The sequence below is a fragment of the Sinocyclocheilus grahami genome, unplaced genomic scaffold, assembly GCF_001515645.1.
Source record: "Sinocyclocheilus grahami isolate Dianchi unplaced genomic scaffold, SAMN03320097.WGS_v1.1 scaffold236.1, whole genome shotgun sequence".
Taxonomy (NCBI): domain Eukaryota; kingdom Metazoa; phylum Chordata; class Actinopteri; order Cypriniformes; family Cyprinidae; genus Sinocyclocheilus; species Sinocyclocheilus grahami.
The window spans coordinates 1,193,495-1,215,510 of NW_015505415.1; the positions used below are offsets into that span (position 1 = coordinate 1,193,495).

General features: G+C 33.0%; 2 protein-coding genes across 2 annotated transcripts in view; one reads left to right on the forward strand and one right to left on the reverse strand.

Annotated features, from left to right (window-relative positions):
• LOC107597780 (alpha-actinin-2-like) overlaps window positions 1-16,019 on the forward strand; it is a 19,910-nt gene extending 3,891 nt beyond the window's left edge. The window contains exons 2-15 of the mRNA XM_016288961.1: window positions 57-171; window positions 241-360; window positions 1,623-1,709; window positions 1,787-1,934; window positions 4,402-4,765; window positions 4,874-4,966; window positions 6,336-6,566; window positions 7,158-7,363; window positions 10,264-10,321; window positions 10,474-10,608; window positions 10,712-10,858; window positions 13,109-13,174; window positions 13,263-13,421; window positions 15,669-16,019. Of these exons, the coding sequence (XP_016144447.1) occupies window positions 57-171; window positions 241-360; window positions 1,623-1,709; window positions 1,787-1,934; window positions 4,402-4,765; window positions 4,874-4,966; window positions 6,336-6,566; window positions 7,158-7,363; window positions 10,264-10,321; window positions 10,474-10,608; window positions 10,712-10,858; window positions 13,109-13,174; window positions 13,263-13,421; window positions 15,669-15,827 (2,088 nt within the window). The 3' untranslated portion in view covers window positions 15,828-16,019. The remainder of the gene's footprint in view (window positions 1-56; window positions 172-240; window positions 361-1,622; window positions 1,710-1,786; window positions 1,935-4,401; window positions 4,766-4,873; window positions 4,967-6,335; window positions 6,567-7,157; window positions 7,364-10,263; window positions 10,322-10,473; window positions 10,609-10,711; window positions 10,859-13,108; window positions 13,175-13,262; window positions 13,422-15,668) is intronic.
• Window positions 16,020-16,843: 824 nt separating this feature from the next.
• ctbp2l (C-terminal binding protein 2, like) overlaps window positions 16,844-22,016 on the reverse strand; it is a 29,397-nt gene continuing 24,224 nt past the window's right edge. The window contains exons 6-9 of the mRNA XM_016288930.1: window positions 21,764-21,894; window positions 19,931-20,058; window positions 19,739-19,853; window positions 16,844-17,728 (exon numbers count right to left, since the gene is read on the reverse strand). Coding sequence (XP_016144416.1) covers window positions 17,581-17,728; window positions 19,739-19,853; window positions 19,931-20,058; window positions 21,764-21,894 — 522 coding nt within the window. The 3' untranslated portion in view covers window positions 16,844-17,580. The remainder of the gene's footprint in view (window positions 17,729-19,738; window positions 19,854-19,930; window positions 20,059-21,763; window positions 21,895-22,016) is intronic.

The following is a 22,016-nucleotide window of genomic DNA, read 5'->3' on the forward strand; positions in this document are numbered from 1 at the left end:
TGTGTGTGTGCGTGTGTGAGTGTGTGTGTGTGTGTGTGTCTGTGTGTGTGTCTCAGACGTTCACAGCCTGGTGTAACTCTCACCTGAGGAAAGCAGGAACGCAGATCGAGAACATCGAGGAGGATTTGAGGAACGGGCTGAAGCTGATGCTGCTGCTGGAGGTCATCTCAGGTACTGAGCGCTTCTGAGGAGAACGTTTCAGCTTCTTCTGTCTCTCGCTGACTGGTTGTTTCCCTCCAGGTGAAAGGCTTCCCAGACCAGACAGAGGAAAGATGCGCTTCCACAAAATCGCCAATGTGAACAAAGCTCTGGACTACATCACCAGTAAAGGAGTGAAGCTGGTGTCCATCGGCGCTGAGGGTGAGAGAGAAACACATTGATGGAGAACTGAATTTCAGAAGCACTGCTGAAAATAAGAGCTTTGACTGCTTTAAACTCGTATCTCGACTCTGCTTTTGTTGCTAATAGATGTTTGGCATTTTCTAAATGTATTAAAATCCTGTCACAGCTGCATTATGATTATATGAAATCATATACTGCAATCATTCTGCATTTGAAATCCTGATCAGTAGGATGAGAATCTCTGGGTGGACAGTGAATCAATTTGATTCACTATTCATAGGTTTTTGATTCAATTCAGGAGTGATTTTTGCAAACTCAATGCGATTCGATTTGATTCGGTTCACAGTGAGAGTCAGTTCAATCTGAATTCGATTAATGATTTGATTCTGTATTCATAGGATTATGTAAATGTTTCTGATCTCGCAGTCTGTCATAATTACAACATGTTTACTAGTTTGACTGTTATGCAAATAACTGTGAATTAAGAAATATTATACAGGGTAGAATAAATATTCTAAATTGTTAAATATTTAAAAATATTTAAAATAATTAATAATATTACAAATAATTCAATTAAATTATTAATTAATATTTAAAAATGTTTTTTTTTCTTTGATTTTATATCAGAGCAACATAATGCTGATTATTATATGAAATATGACACGTACATATATACAGTATATATATATATATATATATATATATATATGGTTTTTATTAATATTTTAAATGAGATAGTAATTTTGTCATGTACTTTTGTAATTTTTCTTTTTGTTCTCTGTCTTTGTTTATTAAAAAAAAATTACTAATTAGGTTTATTTTTTCATTTTCAATTATTTTTTATATCAAGTAATAATAATAATCGATATTATGTTTTCCGTACAAAAAAAACAAAACAATGGAATGTAAAATGGACTCGAAAAGTGTAATATATATATATATATATATATACAAAAAATAAATAGATAAAGTGAAATGTAAATAATAAAATGCTAATATTTTAATACTTTAAAAAAAAAATACCGTGTAATATTATTGCATGAATTAAGCTAGTAAAATGTCCTAATTCTGATCATATTTTTTCCTTAATAACTACTATTAATTTTGTATTATTATGTGCTTGGGAAAAAAATATGATCAGAATATCAGCGTGCCTAATAATTGTGCACACACTGTATTTTAATACTTTAAAAAAAACTATCATTGCACAGTTATTTGCATGAATTAAGCTAGTAAGATGTCCTAATCGTGAGGAACTGGAGTGTGTCTTGGATCCTCAGAGATTGTTGATGGGAATGTGAAGATGACTCTGGGAATGATCTGGACCATCATCCTGCGCTTCGCCATCCAGGACATCTCAGTGGAGGGTAAAGAGAGATTCACACACACTGCATCTCATGAAACAAACACGCTTTACGCATGTTTAACACTGAGTCTCTGTCAGAAACCTCGGCTAAAGAAGGGCTCCTGCTGTGGTGTCAGAGGAAAACGGCCCCGTACAGGAACGTCAACGTACAGAACTTCCACTGCAGGTACCAACGTGAAGATACAGTTTATTTCACATGCTTTATTTTCATTTTCGTCCTGCTAAAGTCTGTGTGTGTGTGTGTTAACTAACAGATGACTCACCTACAAAATCATTGACACAAACCTCTGTTCATGCAGCACTCTTTAAGGTTTTAAGGCAGTGTTGTTTTAGTATTGTTTTACTAATATTTTGAATGAGCTTTTATTTGTTTACTTTCAGTTTTCATTTTAATTTTGATATTAGATATTTTTTAAATAATATTGTCATGCATCTGTTATTTTGATTATTATTACTTTTTAATTTTTTTAAATATTATTATTTAGGTTTTATTTTAATTTTTATTTATTTTTTAATTTTATTTATTTTAATTTTATTTAATTAATTTTTTATTAAAGTTTTTATTTAATTTTAATTTTTTATTGACTTTTTATTTATTTAAATTAGGCTTAGTTACATTTCTTTCTTTCTTTCTTTCTCTTTTATTTTTTTTATTATTTAATTGTTTCATTTTATTTCCAGTAATTTTAGTGCTTTAACTTAAACTACATGAAAACAAGAAATTATTTAAATAACTTTTTTATTTACATTTGATTTTATTTCAGCTTTATTTCAATTAACTAAAATATTTGAATAGTTTTAGTTAAGGATAATAACCGTGGTTTTAGGATGCCGTTTGTATTATTATTACTAATCATATGGAAGTGTGATTACATCGATAGCTGAATGCATTGTTTGGATGAACATGTATTTGTGACAGACAGTCATTTCAACTAGTCTCAAATCATTTTTTACAGTGCAGTTTGTTCAAAGTAATTGTGTTTATAATAATGCCCATACAAATCATTCACAGGCTTCAGAAGCAGAACTAGTTTACATGTTTTAAGCTCTAGTTGCACCTGCTGTTCTCGGTCATGAACGTCTGGTTATAGCCTTAAACACTAGTGCTTTAACAAAAATATGAGCTTCACATTTCTGATCTGAAAATCTGGTGCACCACAGACTCTAATGCACATTATTTGTGCTTTACCACACTGAGGGATGATGAGAGCCTGATGAGGGTGGTTTTGCTAAAGACTGAGAGATGGGAGCAGGTTTTCTGTCACAGATGCTCTATTTACAGAGCTGATCTGTTTCTCTGCTCTGAACGATGCGAGTCATTTGATCGTGAACTGCTTGAATGACCAGACGGGATTTAACGGGATCCCTCACACTGACCGATAATCCTGAAGACCGTGTCTGAAACCAGAACTGGTTAACAGCCGGTCGCATGAGAGCATCATGATCTAATCTCAACCAGGGTTGCCAGGTCTGCGGGAAAAAACCCAGACTGATTCAAAACTAGCCCAATAGCAATTTTCCAGTGGTTTTCCCCAGTGGTTGCTTTAACCTGCGGACTAAAAAACAACCTGCGGCAACAGTGTAAAGTAAAAAAAAAAACTGTGTAAAAGTATCCCACTTTTGCAGGAAAACTGCGGACTTGGCAACACAGATCTCAGCCTGCAAGAATGAAAGCACTTCAGGAGACAGTGATATTTTAGCATCATTGAGACTATTAGTTTCTATAAATATTTTTTAAAAATATATAATTTTTATTTTATATATATATATTAAATTAAATTAAATTTTAAATATATAAAAGGTATAAATTATATATATATATATATATATATATATATAAATTATATAACATTTAATTTTAATATATATATATAAAGCATTATAAAACACTAACCCTCATTTTAAATAAATATTTAAATTTTTTATTAATAGTATTTTTTGCATCTTTTGGTTGCCAATGTTGCCGTTTTAGTATCATTAATATACTATTATAGTTTTTGTTAATACTTTCAAGATTTTATTTTTAATATTTTGTTTTAGTTCAAGTTTTAGTAATTTAGTTGTTTTTTTGTCATTTTTTTTGTAGCTTTTTAAAATATGTCTATATAGTTTTTATTCATTTTTATTTATTAGTTATAGTCTTTAATTTGAGTTATTTTAGCACTTCGAGTTAAACTTTAAAGGAAATTAGAAATGCTGCATTGGCAGCTATCTGAAATAAAACAAGTTTACGTTTTTTTATATTTTATTTTGAGACTTTTTTATGCTTTTAATTTTTAGTTAAGTTTTAGTTAATGATAATAACCCTCTTTCGGGCTTTAGGAGACAGTGTTATTTTAGCATCACGTTCATAGCTTTTATTAGTATTTTGAACTAGTTTTTTTTCATTTTCATCAAAATTTTAGTTAAAATATAAATATTTTTAAATATAAATATATTTAAAAAATATACATTTTAGTAATTTTGTTGTGTGTTTTTATCATGTTTATTAGTTTGTTTATTGATAAATGTTATTATTATAAAAATTTATTTTAGTTTTAGTTAACCTATAATAACCCTGGCTGCATTGTTAATGCATTAATATTGAATATGCAACAGCAGGTGTGTGATTTTGTCAGCAGCTTTGTGATAAATAAATAATCATGTATGTAAAGATTTTAAATGCACGTTCTAAATGTGACTGCTGTATTATTATACAACAATACCGTCCTGCTGAACTCAGGAACAGATTTAGCGAGCACAGCTGTCTGCGTGTCATGTTTCGATCATGCACCTCATGACCTGACGGCCTTCAGCAATCCATCCCAGAATGCAATGCAAATATTACCCTCTGATGTGTGTGCAATGGTGGACTCACTTAGATCATGCTGTTTAAGGTTAAGCAGTGTTTTAAGCATATGTCGCAGTGTTTGTTCTTGTAGTTGTGAGTTTAGTTCTTGTACGTGTGACTGTATTTGTCTCTGTGCTCCAGACATCGTTAACACCCCGAAGCCTGACGAGCGGGCCATCATGACGTATGTGTCCTGCTTCTATCACGCGTTTGCTGGAGCAGAACAGGTACTTCTGCACTAACTAAGCTACGCATCTGATTAAAGGAAGACAGGTGCATCATGGGTAATTTCAAAGGCAGTACAGACGTCATGTGACATTGGTGTGTGTTTATAGGCAGAAACGGCGGCTAACAGGATCTGTAAAGTGCTTGGAGTGAATCAGGAAAATGAGAAACTGATGGAGGAATATGAACGACTGGCCAGTGAGGTACTACAACAACACACACACTCACACACACACACACACACACACACACACACCCACACACACACTCACACACATACACTCACTCACACACACACACACACACACACACACACTCACTCACTCATTCACACACACACACACACACACACCACTGACACACACACACTCACACACACACACACACACACACTCACACACACACACTCACTCACTCACACACACACACACACACACACCACTGACACACACACACTCACACACACACACACACACACACTCACACACACACACTCACTCACTCACACACACACACACACACACACCACTGACACACACACACTCACACACACACACACACACACACTCACACACACACACTCACTCACTCACACACACACACACACACACACCACTGACACACACACACTCACACACACACACACACACACACTCACACACACACACTCACTCACTCACACACACACACACACACACACCACTGACACACACACACTCACACACACACACACACACACACTCACACACACACACTCACTCACTCACACACACACACACACACACACCACTGACACACACACACTCACACACACACACACACACACACTCACACACACACACTCACTCACACACACACACACACACACCACTGACACACACATATATATATACTGTATATATTCAGCTGTTTACCATACAATATATATTTTTCTTCCAAAAAATAAACAATAAAATAGTAATCAAATTAAAATAATAATAACTAAATTTATAAACAAAAGCACTTTAAATGTAAATATTTAATCATTTTATAAAATTAGATTTAAAAAATTAATTAATACTTTTATTGATCAAGGACACGTTAAATTGTTCAAAAATGATAACGTTACAAAAGATTTCTATTTCAAATAAATGCTGTTCTTCTGAACTTTCTATTCATCTGTGAATCCTGAAAAATAAAATGCATCACAGTTTCCACAGAAATATTGTGCAGCACGACTGTTTTCAACATTGATAATAATCAGAAATGTTTCTTGAGCAGCAGATCAGCATATTATACTGATTTCTGAAGATCATGTGACACTGAAGACTGGAGTAATGATGCTGAAAATACAGCTGCGCATCACAGAAATACATTACAGTTCAACAGAGATTCACATAGAACACAGCTGTTTGACATTATAATAATATTCCACAATTTTCACAATATTATTGATCAAATAAATGCAGCCTTGGTGAGCAGGAGAGACTTCTTTTAAAAACATTACAAATCTTGCTGACCCCGACATTTGAATGCTAGTGTGTATATATATAATTTTATATGGTATATATATGTTTCTTTTGTCTCTTGTAGTTGTTGGAGTGGATCCGTCGCACCACGCCGTGGCTGGAGAAACGAACCCCTGAGAACACAGTGGAGGCCATGAGACATAAGCTGGAGGATTTCAGAGACTATCGCCGCATTCACAAACCACCCAAAGTCCAGGAGAAATGTCAGCTGGAGATCAGCTTCAACACACTGCAGACCAAACTCCACATCAGCCACAGACCCGCGTTCATGCCCTCCGAGGGGAAGATGGTGTCTGTAAGACACACACACACACACACATACACACACACATATACACAAACGCACACACACACACACATATACACAAACGCACACACACACATATATACACACACTCACACACACACACACACACACACACACAGGGGTTTATATTGTGTTTGTGGTGTGTGCTGCTTTCATTCTCTTTCACCAGACTGTCATTCTTCCAGTGGTGACTTTTTTTTTTCTGTAGCCCAGTGGTTCTCCAATATCTTCATATTTCATGTGTTGGTGTGTGCTTCAATGAGGAGAAAATAGCCAGAGCTAATCAGCTTTGAAAGGACATCATATTTTGGTTAAGTTTTTTTAGTATACACTACTGTTCAAAAGTTTGAGTCAGCAAGATTGTTTTTTTTCTGTCAGCAAGGATGCATTCAATTGATCAAAAGTGATGGTGTATGCATACACACACACACACACACACACACACACACACACATATACACAAACGCACACACACATATATACACACACACACTCACACACACTCACACACACACACACACACACACACACAGATCCTGTCATCAGCGTGAGTTAACCCGTGTGTGTGTTGATGTGCAGGACATCGCGGCGGCGTGGCAGGGTCTGGATCAGGCTGAGAAGGGTTATGAGGAGTGGCTGCTCACTGAGATCAGGCGTCTGGAGCGTGTGGAGCATCTGGCTGAGAAGTTCCAGCAGAAAGCAGCAACACACGAGAGCTGGGCGCAGGGTGAGATACTGCAGGACACACACCATAACACACTGACACAAACGCTTTTAAAGGAATAGTTCACCCAAAAATAAACATTGTGGACCACTCAAGAAAGTGTTTTAAACATTTTAATATGCACAAGCATGAATCTGATGTAGGAGATAATGAAAATAATAATAATAATTATAATAATAATGAAATAAATATATATATTCATGTGAGGTTTGCTTTATTTATTTATTAAATCATTATTATTTATGTACTTTTTGCATGAGGTTGATATAAAATAATAACATATCAATATAAATATAAATATACATTCTTCAAATATTTAGTTATTTTATTCCAAAAATAAATAAATAATAACTAAATTAAAATACTAAATATATAAATCTTTATAAAGACTTTATAAATAGCAAAATAGCAATAGCATCATCACACCTTGTGTAACTTCTTCATGCACCAAGTTTGAAAGCTTCAATTTGAATATGCACGTGTAAGAGATGATGACATAATAATAATAAAAAATATAATAATAATAGTAATAATATTATTAATAATAAATGGTGTATGTGATGTTTATGATGCTTTATATATATATATTATTTTTACTATTTAATATACAATGTATTCTTGTTTTCCAAAAAATGAACAAAAAAGTAACTACATTAAAATTACGCACAACAAGAATCAGATGTAAGAGATGATGACATAATAATCCTATATGATAATAAAGAAATAAAGATCTGATGTTTATGATGCATATTTAATTATATTTATTTATTTGCATGCATGCATGAAGTAAATGAAGGCAGAATTTAATTTTTGCCAGAATTCTTCCTTAAATTTGTCAGCAGAACAACTGAGCAGCTTTTTGACCCAATGCAAAAGTTTTTAAGAGCCCTGAGCTGTGTGTGTGTGTGTGTGTGTATGTGTGTGCGTGTGTGTGTGTGTGTTTTACTGTCAGCTATTGTTTATAACATGCTTTAAGGCAAGACACTACAGGCAAAAACATTGTTTTTTCATTCACTGGTTCATCATATCCTCCAACATCCTCATATATTTTCATTCATCATTTTGCCTCCATAACATGTTATTTCAGACTAGCGAAAAGAAAACATCCAAAAGACACTTGTATGTGTTTGGTTTATTGCACTTTGTCTATTTGCATCTGTAGATTTCAGTTATAATACATATCTTTAAAAGTTTTTCTTACAGCACTTACATTCACCAAAACTTAGAGTTTTATTCCTATCTATATTATGAAGGTTTTTACTGAGGGGTTTGTTCATATATCATTCGCCTGGTTTTATACAGCATTTTATTCCTAAAAACATAGCGAAAATTATTTGTTTTCCTGATTTATGAAATAATAAAAAGAGAAATAAAAAAAACGTTTAGCTCTAATATGGCAACAAAATCAAACAAGAAATTTGGCTTTATCCAGTGTTCTGGAAATGTATGCAAATGAGTGCATATTTAATTAGATAACACATAATTTGCATATTTAAACATAGCATTTTAGAAAACTTGTAATACATTTTTTTGTAAGTGTTTAACCTATTCACCTGTGGTGTCTTGCCTTAAGGTTAATATTGACCGCACTTAACTCTATAAAGAAACCACCTGAACATGTGTTTTGCGGTTATCTCGAGATGCCGTGTGGGTTTAAAACAGCAGCGAGTGTTTTAAATGTGTTCCCGGCTGCAGAGGTAAGTGAATGTGGCAGCAGTGTTGGGTTTCTATTGTTCTAAATGCAGTCGGACCAGCTGTCAGATTCCCTCTGTGACAATGAGTCAGTGTTGTACCGAGAAACACACACACATCTCAGTATATATTCAGCGCTCTATTTGTAGCAGCTGCGTTCAGTTGTTCATGCCGGTGTGTCAAAGTGACAGAGGCATCTGAACTCCTCTGATCTGCTCTGAAACGCTGTCAACACCTCCATCAGAACAGGTGCCGCTGCCATCAGGAACATCATGAGCGTGCGTCTATAGGCATCTTGTTAAATGTGTCCTAAGGGCACACTCCTAAAAGGATGCTCAAATTGACCGACCGTGCTCAGATTGTTTGTGGGTACTTTTGTTGTACATTTGATTCAATCAGCTTTGCATTTCATTCTGCCAAAAGTACTGCAAAAAATATTTTCTTCCTCAGTATTTTTGTCTTGTTTTCCAGTACAAACATCTAAGCATTCACAAATCATAATGCATTTACTGGACAAGCAATAAAAAAATTAAAATAAAAATAAAAATTATACTTAAAAAAAAAATAAATAAAAAAAGTCTCCCCTTTGAATTAAGTTGCTTTTTCTGACCCCATTGGCAGATATTGGTTGTTGTTTTAAGCATAAACTCACTTCATTTTTTATACATTTCTCAGAAAACAAGACTTAAAACTCAAGAAAATGTATCTTGATTTCAAAATGTTTCGATTTTTGCACTGGAAAGCATGACAAAAATACTAAGTAAGAAAATAATTTTTTGCAGTTTATGCTGCAAAATTGCTTCTTAGGTTTAAGGCAAAAAGCAAAAACAAAAGCCTTGCCTCTTTTGCCTCTTAATTTGACTTTTTGCCTTGTTTTCTAATTAAAATATCTTAAAATTTGCAGGTTGAGGTCCCTTCTCAAAACAATCATATTTGAATTTCAAGATGTGGTTTTTAGAATCTTCCTGGTGATTTTTTTAAGCGCAACTTTAGTGTAAGATCTTGATTCTTATGGAATATCAGTGCATCTATTATGATCTTAGAATTCTGTTGGATATCGTGATTTTGAACAGAACTCTACTGTGTTCTATTGGAATAATGTCTTGCTATTGGACAGTTCAATTACGGAGGGTGCTTTGGGAGTTTTAAACCCTAAAATATTATCTTTACATTCCTACGTCCTATAAGAGTATTAAACCCTAATGCTGTCTAATATAAATGTAAATGTAAAATATAATGCGTTTGTAAGAGCTTATCTGTTTGTATTAGCCGTTGTGAGTCTGAGCTGATGCTGCTCTCCACTGGGAACATGATGCACTGCAGTGATGCACTTTAAATATATTAAATATAAATGTGTGTGTGTGTGTGTGTGTGTGTGTGGGCAGTGAACTGGACTATCACGCCGCTGCTGTCATTAATGAACGCTGTCAGTCGACATTGTAAACATTGAGATTATATTTTCTTGCTTATATTGTGTAGGTGAAGAAGTTGGTTCCTCAGAGAGACGGTGCCCTGCATGAGGAATTGTCCCGACAGCATGCGAACGAGAGACTCAGACGACAGTTTGCAGCACAAGCCAATGCCATCGGACCCTGGATACAGACACGCATGGAGGTCATACACACAAACACACACACACACGCACACTCTCACACACACTCACACACACACACACACACATGTAGACTGATCTATCAAACACCAGATTGTGCTGCAGCACATGCGTGTGGGATGGGAGTCACTGCTCACCACCGTCGCTCGCACCATCAACGAGATGGAGACGCAGATCCTGACGCGTGACGCTAAAGGAATCAGCCAGCAGCAGCTCAACGACTTCAGATCCTCCTTCACACACTTCGACCGGGTGAACCGCCGCAAACACAGCATTACACTGATACTGTTGTTCTACTGTCATCATCCAGATATTATTATAGTGTTTGTTCATATTTTGAATTGTTTTTATTTTTATATTTTCCATTTTTATTTCATATATATATATATATAGAGAGAGAGAGAGAGAGAGATTTTATGAATTTTTATTACAGTTTTAGTTTGAGTTATATTACTACTTCAACAATTAAAAGAAAATAAGAAATGTTACCTTGGCAACAGTGACATTTTTGTATCACTGATATACTATTATAGTTTTTATCAATATTTTGAATAGTTTTTATTTGTATACTTTTCATTCTCATTTAAATTTTAGTTAAAGTTTTAGTAATTTTATAGTGTGTTTTTGTCATTTTTAGTATTTCTTTTATACGTAGGTCTATATAATTTTTATTAATTTTTATTTCAGTTTTCATTTATTTTAGTTCCTCAATTAAAATAAAATAAGAAATGTTATTCTGTTATAGTTTTTATTAATATTTTGAATCTGTTTTTATTTTTATATATTTTTCTTTTAAATTTTAGTTCATTTTAATAATTTGTAGTAGTTTTTGTTGTTTTTAAATATGTCTATATGATTTTTATTATTTTTATTTCCATTTGAGTTATTTTACTACATAAATTCATTTTAATTTTCGTATTCATACACACAAGTTTTTCATATTTAATTTTATTTCAGTTAACATTTATTTTAATAATTAATTTTAGTTATATTAGTATATTTTATTAAGTAACAAAAATGTTTATTTAATGGTTTTAATTTGAGTTTAGGTTTTAGTTGTTTTAGCAGTTTGTTAAAATAAATTAAAATGAGCAATGTAACTCTATATATGTATATATATATAGTTTTTATTTTATTTTTATTTCAGTTAACATTTATTTCAAGTAACAAAAAAGATTTTTAATAATTAGAATTTTAGTTTCAGTTTTAGTTAACTATATTAACCCTGACTAGAGTTAACCTGTAACTCACTGCTAACAAATCCCCACTAATAGAAATGTATATAATAATTTCATATTTGTGTGTATTGCTGCAGATTAACCAAAAGAAACTTTACTGAAGGTTTGAGCGGTTAACTTTGGCCGAACAGGTAACCACTTCCAACTAAAATAGGTACTAACTAAACTGCAGAACAGAACTGAGATTTGTTGAACTAGTTTAGTGTTGCTTATTCACTCTCTCTGCTTCATTCGATATTGTTAAAGTCACATGAAGTCAGAATTAACTGTTTACTTTCATATTATACTTTAGATTTAATCTCCCCGTCATGCAGAGACACTTTTCATCAGTGATGGGGGAATGAACCTTATGAAGCTTTGAATCAATTGATTCACAAAATGATTCAAGAATGAGTCATATTGTGAAATGACTCGCTGGTGACACCTGCTGGTCAAAACTGTGTAAATGCAATGAAAACTCAGCTTTTATTTATTATAACTGCAAATATTTTATTGAAAGTGTGATCTATTAAATGCATTTAACAAATCATCAAATACTATGAAATATGAAGTGTCTGTGTAATATGGGCTGTTTTATGCATTTGTATTGCTTGCTTTGTTTGTTTTATGCAGGGCTTTGCCAAATATAAAGACAACTCTTCCTTTTTTATTATGTGACCCTGGAGCACAAAACCAGTCTTATGTTTCAATTTGAATAAATAAGCTGAATAAATAAGCTTTCCATTGATGTGTGGTTTGTTAGGATAGGACAATATTTGAAAATCTGGAATCTGAGGGTGCAAAAAAATCTAAATATTGAGAAAATCATCTTTAAAGTTGTTCAAATGAAGTTCTTAGCAATGCATATTACTAATCAAACATTAAGTTTTGATATATTTACGGTAGGAAACTTACAAAATATCTTCATGGAACATGATCTTTACTTAATATCCTAATGATTTTTGGCATAAAAGAGAAATGAATAATTGTGACCCATACAATGTATTGTTGGCTATTGCTACAAATATCCCCCAGCGACTTAACACTGCTTTTGTGCTGCAGGGACACGTATAAATGTCTACAAATGTATGAAACTGATCTAAGATCAGGTCAAATCAGACACAGGTTGATAGGTTCACTGAGATCTTTGCCTCCTTTGAACCGTTGAATCTTCGAAACATTTGCTTCTGTTCGTCATTAAATCCTGCAGTTTGTCCAGTCAGAACAGAAGTAAAGTGGGCTGTAAGCACTTCTTCTGATAGTTTGTGTTTGTTGGTTTCTGCAGAAGAAGAAGGGTGGCATGGAGACGGATGATTTCAGAGCCTGTCTGATCTCCATGGGCTATGATCTGGTAAAGAACAGCAGTGAAGCAGCGTCTCGGCTGTGTTTGAGCACATGGCGAGTGTTGTCTCTCTGTCTCTCTGTCTCTCTGTCTGCAGGGGGAAGCTGAGTTCGCTCGCATCATGTCTCTGGTGGATCCCGACGGCGCCGGTGTGGTGACCTTCCAGTCGTTCGTGGACTTCATGACGCGAGAGACCGGAGACACAGAGACTTCGGAGCAGGTCATCGCCTCCTTCAGGATCCTGGCTGCGGATAAGGTGAGATTCTGAGCCCTGAACGCACGCTGAGATACTGGAGACTTATTCTGAACTGCATTGCAATTTTTTTTTTTTTGGTTGCGTCATTGTTTTTCTTATTTAAATTTGAATTATTAATACATTTTTATTTCATTTTTTATTTTATTTTAGCATGGCATGGCGTATTCATAACGGTTTGCATCTATTTGATTTTATTTAAATAATCATATTTTCCAAATGCATTTATTCAAATAGATTTGAATCCGCAGAAATATATTCATTGTGAAAACAACTAAATTTATTAAGTTAAAAAGTATGAACATGGATCAAATATGGCTAGCTGTGGGACAGACAATATTCAATTAGATTTTTTCTGTATTAAAAAGCGTTTCTTTCTTAAAAAAAAAAAAAACAATTCTCTCTTCAATTTTTTTTCTTATCCAAAAAAACACCTTTTTTCTCTTTAATTTTTTTTTCTCTCATCAAAAAAAACCTTTTCTTTAAAAACATTTTTCTCTCTTCAAAACATTTTTTTTTCTGTATTAAAAAAAATCACTCTTCAAAAATATATACTTTTTTTATCTTAATTTTTTTTCTCTCTTCAATGTTTGTTATCTTATCCAAAACAAACACTTTTTTTCTCTTTCATTTTCTTTTCTCAACAAAAAAAAAAATTCTTCGAAAAGATTTGAAGAACTTGAAAAACTTTTGAAAAACTTTTTCCACTCTTCAATGTTTTTCTCTCATTGAAAAAAACTTTCTCTCTCTCTTCAGAAAAAAAAAGATTTTTAAGAGAGAAAAAACACAAAATTCAGCGACAGACCAAGATCGTCTTAGTACTCTGTAGGTTATTGTGTATCGAAGACATCAGTTTATTAGTACTGTAACAGAAATCTGACCCATTTCATTTCTGAAGGACTGCTAAATATGCCTCACATTTTTTGGTTGCGTCATTGTTTTTCTTATTTAAATTTGAATTATTAATACATTTTTATGTCATTTTTTATTTTATTTTAGCAGTTTGCAACTAAATTTATTAAGTTAAAAAGTATGAACATGGATCAAATATGGCTAGCTGTGGGACAGACAATATTCAATTAGATTTTTTCTGTATTAAAAAGCGTTTCTTTCTTAAAAAAATAAAATAAAATTCTCTCTTCAATTTTTTTTCTTATCCAAAAAAACACCTTTTTTCTCTTTAATTTTTTTTTCTCTCATCAAAAAAAAACTTTTCTTTAAAAACATTTTTCTCTCTTCAAAATTTTTTTTTTTCTGTATTAAAAAAAAATCACTCTTCAAAAATATATACTTTTTTTATCTTAATTTTTTTTCTCTCTTCAAAACATTTTTTTTTCTGTATTAAAAAAAATCACTCTTCAAAAATATATACTTTTTTTATCTTAATTTTTTTTCTCTCTTCAATGTTTGTTATCTTATCCAAAACAAACACTTTTTTTCTCTTTCATTTTCTTTTCTCAACAAAAAAAAAAATTCTTCGAAAAGATTTGAAGAACTTGAAAAACTTTTGAAAAACTTTTTCCACTCTTCAATGTTTTTCTCTCATTGAAAAAAACTTTCTCTCTCTCTTCAGAAAAAAAAAGATTTTTAAGAGAGAAAAAACACAAAATTCAGCGACAGACCAAGATCGTCTTAGTACTCTGTAGGTTATTGTGTATCGAAGACATCAGTTTATTAGTACTGTAACAGAAATCTGACCCGTTTCATTTCTGAAGGACTGCTAAATATGCCTCACATTACGTTTATGGTAAAACTGTGTAATCCAAATGCATGGAACCCTTTAGTGCAGATCAAATACATCAAACTTTACTTCTAAAAGTTACTAAAATAGTTACTTGTCACTAAAGGCAAATGATAAAGTGGAGCGTTCCGGTGCTTGACTCTGATTGGCTGAGCCGTGTTGGAAGCTGTTGTAAATGACGCTACAAAGTAACACACACCTTTGTTTACGTTTGTGTGTTGCTCGGCAACCACTTTGTAGCAACCACAACTGTTTCTGAGGCGCTACATTGTTTGGTGGAAGAATACTGTGTTTATTAATATCATTACACTTTATTTGCTCTGCTTTATTTTGTGAAACCTTACTACGTATATAACCGTTTTATAAAAGCAGTAATCCCCGTGAAGCTGTGGTTTACAGTGAATTTATAACAGCTAAGGGGTTTTAACAGCTAACAACGGTTCACTGTAAACCACGGCTTCACAGGGATTATTGCTTTACCGTGTACCATTATGATCTGGTGCTTGCAGCCGTATATTCTGGTGGATGAGCTGCGTCGGGAGCTTCCTCCGGAGCAGGCCGAGTACTGCATCTCCAGGATGCCTCCGTATCAAGGACCTGATGGAGTCCCGGGGGCGCTGGACTACACGGCCTTCTCTACGGTGCTGTACGGCGAGAGCGACCTCTAGCTGACCTCTAGCCGCGTGTGTGACCTCACTGTCGGACTCTGGCCGTGATGCTCTTTCATGTGTGAAATACACCAGCACATTTGCTGAACATGAAAACGTGTGCTTCATTTCAAAATAAAGACTTTTAGCCATTGCATTTTGTGTTTGTATGAATTATAATGATTATATATAAGGGTCCAGAAGCCTGAGACTGACTTTAAATGCTGATGATGTTCTGATTTATGGATCTTCAGACTGCTGCATCTGACAGCTTTTATCAGTGGAAGACAAACGTACACTGAACTATGAAACATTTTAGTTAGCAATGGCTGGTTATGGTTAGTTCAATGCAAATATATAAATAAAAAAATACAAATTAAAATAAAATATGATATAGCTTTTTTTGTTCCAGTAAAAAAAAAAAATATATATATATTAAATAATTATAATATAAATATTAATTTATTTAATATGAGTACAAAATTGCGTAAAATATTAAGATTTTTTTTCCACATAAAATAAAACAAATAAAATAAAATATGCTAATGCAATATTACACAAAAACATTAAAGAAATCTCACTGCCTGTTGCTTCTCAGGTATATCTATATATTTAGTGAGATGTATATATATTAATTATATAGTTTAATAATATATTTATTTACTGTATCCATCTATCTGTAATATCTACATATATATATATATACACGTTTTATTTGTTTTTGCAGCATTAGAGGGTACTATTGTATCAGACAAAAATAACACACACATACTAAATAATATCAAATATTAAATAAACCCAGTAACAAGCAGCACATTTAGTACTTTCTCCTTTGCTTGATTTGCGTTTATGATTATGATTAACTGTTGAAACAATCGATAAACATGTCAGTATGAAATTTCAGCATTTCCCAAGCTGAAAATGAAACATTAATACAACCTGACAATACCGAAGCATGCATGGAGAGATATGATGGAAATTAATATATATATATATATATTCATATTCCAGTGATCATAAAACAGACAGAAACCCAGTTCTGAACCGGCATGATTTATTCGATCTGCACTGATACTAAATGTTCACCGTATACAAGAAACACATACAAAGAATCACAATAAAACACACAACCTCCCGCTTCTGAATCAGATCTGGCTTTCTGACCGACAACGCCTTCAGCGGGAGGCTCACACGAGACTATGAGTACAGGACATTCATCTAAACCACACAAACCTACTGAGCGACACTGCTCGTCCACCGAGACACGTCACTGTATAAAAATACTAACATGAGAACGCACGAGAGAAAATATCTGTTCATATGCAGAAAAAGAAAAACTGTGAAGGTGAGATCTTCCTGAGTCTTATAGTGAAGCTGAAACCAAGAACGCATCGAATATAAAAGACGAAACTGCTGCTGGTACGAGAAAGAAACAGAACTGTTCGTTAGCAGAGATCACAGTTTGATGAGCAGATTCACAAACAGAACACACGAGAGAAAGATTTCGTTTGGTGTTTCACTCCTTGGCTGAAGTCTGAGAGCCCTGGCCAATCAGAGCAGAGCGCTGAGCTGAGTGGGCGTGGCTTCGGGCGTCACGTTCGTCCTATTGCCTGATTTATTTCAATTGAATTATTCACACGTAAGAGAGACGATTGTGAAAAGAAACACGTCAAACTAGCAAACTCCATTCCGTGTGTGCTAAAAACGTCCACTTCCTCCAAAACGGGAAAAAGGAAAAGAATGAAAGATGATGATGATGATGATGATGAAGATGCTATTGCTCGCTCAGCTGTTCTCTGCTCTCTCCGTGTTTCGAGGGCTGGCTTGGGACGGTGTTTGGGTGGTTTCCGGCGGGCAGCGAGTGGGTCACCGGCACCAGACCCTCCAGACCCGCTGCCACTGCAGCCAGACCTGATGGGAACCTGCGGGAGAGGGCAAAGGTCACGACGCAGACATGTGATGAGCGTGAAATAAAGGGGTGGAAAAATACAACTATTAAAAACAACTGAACGCTATTAAAAACTTGTTTTCATTAAATGAACTAAAGATCAAATAAACTGAACTTAAAATAAATAAAATAAAATAAAACATTAAAAATATCAGATCAAAAACATAAACTACATGAAAATTAGACATGTGGCCTTGTAAAATAAAATAAAATTGATGAAAAACTTAAACTTAAAAATGTAAATAAAAATTAGAAATGTTGTCTTGGCAACTAACTGAAAAAAAATTAAAATTAAATTAAATAAAATATTAGATGGAAAAACTTAAATGTAAAAATGTACATGAAAATTAGAAATGTTGTCTTGGCAACTAAATGAAAATAAAAAAATACAACAAATAATGTAAACAAAATAAAATAAAAAATATTAGATGAAAAACTTAAACTTAAAAATGTAAATAAATATTAGAAATGTTTTCTTGGCAACTAACTGAAATAAAAATAAAAATAAATAAATACAAAAAAATAATATAAATAAAATAAAATAAAATATTAGATGAAAAACTTAAAACTTAAAAATATGAATGAAAATTAAATATGTTGTCTTGGCTACTAATTTAATTTTTTTATTTTTTATTTAAATAAAATGAAAAAATATCAGATGAAAAACAAACTTAAAAATATGAATGAAAATTAGAAATGTTGTCTTGGCAACTAACTGAAATAAAAATAAAAATAAATAAATACAAAAAAATAATATAAATGAAATAAAATAAAATATTAGATGAAAAACTTAAAACTTAAAAATATGAATGAAAATTAAATATGTTGTCTTGGCTACTAACTTAATTTTTTTATTTTTTATTTAAATAAAATGAAAAAATATCAGATGAAAAACTTCTTAAATTAAAGAAATGAAACTTTTAATTTAAATAAAATGAAAAAATATCAGATGAAAAACTTCTTAAATTAAAGAAATGAAACTTTTAATTTAAATAAAATGAAAATGAGAAGTGTTGCATTGGCAACTAACTGAAATAAAATAAGTTGAAGTACTAATATTGCTAAATATTTAAAATAGAATTTAAAAAGTCTAATAAAAAAGACAAAAGTACATAAGAAAACATCAAATTTAAATCAAAACAAAATATAAAAGTAAAATAATGCAAATAATTCTAAATCTTACAAAACACTATAATAGTATATAATTATACTAAAATAACACTGGTCTCTAAATGTAAGATAAGATGAAATAATAGTAATATTTAAATAATATTTTAACTTGGCATTGTGTATTGCTAATTCATTAACATTAACATTTACAATATTTGTGTGTATTTATTAGTTTTATATATATATATATTTCTATTTAGCTTTGTTTTATTTTAATTTTAATAATTTTAGTACTTCAGCAAACGTATTTTATTTTAGTTAGTTGACAAGGCAACATTTCTACGTTTTTTCCATCTAATATTTATATTTTATTTAATTTCGACTTTATATAAATTAACAAAAATTATTTTTAATAATAATATCAACAACAAAAAAGGAGGCTCGTTTATAGCGGTTTGTGTATGTTTCTGGCTCTGAAGCCTGTAAAGATGTAAATCTCTATAAAAGAAGGTTTAGAGAAACAGAGTTTATTGACTAATCTATTAAACTAAATGCTGAGGGGGGGTGTGGCCATCAGAGGTCAAAGGTCAAAGCAGCAGAGACAGAGACAGGCGTCTGACGTTCTTTTACCTGCTCTTGCTTTAGGCATTGATTTTGTCTTGGGGGGCGGAGCCAGTCATGATAGCCTGCATTGATTGGTTGACTTGGCTGCGCGAGAGAAGCAGATGTGGGCGGGGCTCAGAGTTAAACTCATGTCATGTGACTGTGTGGGGGTGGAGCTTACGGGGTCGGGATCATGGTGAAACAATGAATGAAAATCAAACAAATAATGAACGATGAGCTCGATGAACATTAAATAAGATTCTAGTCGTACCTGTAGGTGGCGCCGTTGAGCTCAGGATGAACCTGCTGCTCCATCAGGCCCCAGGAACCCGATGAGAGGAAGAACTCCTTATTCACACAGTTCCTCAGACTGTCAGGAATCCGGCCTGAGACGCACAGGGACTGTTTTAATGACTCAGATCAGCTCGTTAATGACCGGAGGCTGATTCATTAGCGTGCGTACCTGTGATGGCTCTGCGTATCTCTGTAGCGGCTGCTTCTCTCATCTCCAGAGACGCCTGCTCGCTGTACCAGGCTGTGTGCGGCGTACAGATCAGGTTAGGAGCGTCTTTCAGAGGACCCTGCGCAAAACTACAAAGAAATCAGTGCATCAGTAATAATAAAGAAATAGTCTGAGGACCGCATCTGTGTTTCCACTGAAAATATTCTCTCTTGTGGTGTAAAGAAACCCAAAAATTAGTTTTACTGGGGAATAATTACAGGAAGGTCTCTTCTGCTCACCGAGGCTGCATTTATTTGATCAAAAATACAGTAAAATTGTGAAATATTATTATAATGTCAAACAGCTGTTTTCTATGTGAATCTCTGTTAAACTGTAATGTATTCCTGTGATGCGCAGCTGTATTTTCAGCATCATTCCTCCAGTCTTCAGTGTCACATGATCTTCAGAAATCAGTATAATATGCTGATCTGCTGCTCAACAAACATTTCTGATTATTATCAATGTTGAAAACAGTCGTGCTGCACAATATTTCTGTGGAGACCGTGATGCATTTTATTTTTCAGGATTCACAGATGAATAGAAAGTTCAGAAGAACAGGATTTATTTGAAATAGAATCTTTTGTAACATTTTAAATATTTTTACTGTCACTTTTGATCAGTTTAATGCGTATTTGATGAATAAAAGTATTAATTTCTTTAAAACAATCATAATGTTTGTGTGTGTGTGTGTGTGTGTGTGTGTGTGTGTGAGTGTGTGTGAGTGTGTGTTTGTGTGTGTGTGTGTGAGAGAGAGAGAGAGTGTGTGTGTGTGTGAGTGTGTGTGTTTGTGTGTGAGTGTGTGTTTGTATGTGTGCGTGTTTTTTTTTTATTAAATGAAAATTAGAAATGTTAACAACTAACTGAAATAATAAAATTAAATAAAATATTAGATTAAATATTAGATTGAAAACTTAAACTTTAAAACATGAAATTAAAATTAGAAATGTTGCTACTGGGGCAACTAACTGAAGTAAAATGTTTACGTTTCAGTACTAAAATTAGTAATACTAAAATAAAAATAAATTAAAACTAAATATTTAAAATTGATTTTTTAAATCTAATTAAAAATGACAAAAGCACATAAGAAAATAATAAACTTAAAATTAAAAGGAATTCATAGAAATATTAGATGAAAATATTAAACTTCAAAAAAGAAAAACAGAAAACAAAATAGAATATTAGAAATGATACCTTGCAAACTAACCGAAATAAAAAAAGAGAAAAGGTTTAAACTGCAGTGCTAAAATTACTAAAACTTAAATAAAATATAAATATTAGATGAAAATCTTAAAATTCAAATATTTAAAAGAAATTTGACAACTAAATTAAATAAGTTTAAACTGAAGTACTAAGATTACTAAAACTAAAAATGAAATAAAAAATAAAGCTAAATATAAAAATATATTAATGAAATGACTAAAGCACACAAAGTTACTAAAAACGTACAATATATTAAAATGAAAACTAAAAATATACAAATAAAAGCTAATTCAAAATATTAATAAAAACTATAATGGCATATGAATAACACTAAAATAGCACTTGCATGGGGACAGAAGGAGTCGTGACATAATTATATGTAAATAATTCTGTACATGAAAAATCTCCGCCCACTTTTAATGATAGTTTACACATAACTAAAACTCTTAAACAATCCACCTTAAACAGCAGTCCCACCTCAAAAGGACAATTTAGACGGTTCAAATAAGACATTTTTATACAGTAGAGTTCCTCTGGAATTTTTCATGTTGAAATGATTGAATGTGTTGAGCAGCATGTCTGTGTCAAAGTCACCTGAAGGGTTCGGTCTCGTGGACGTCGAGAGCTGCTCCTCGTATCCGGCCCTCCTTCAGCGCCTGAGCCAGAGCCCTCTCATCCACCAGACCTCCTCGAGCCGTGTTCACCAGGAACGCACCCTGACGCATCTGACTCACACACACACACACACACACACACAGACACAGACACAGACACAGACACAGACACAGACACAGACACAGACACAGACACAGACACAGACACAGACACAGACACAGACACAGACACA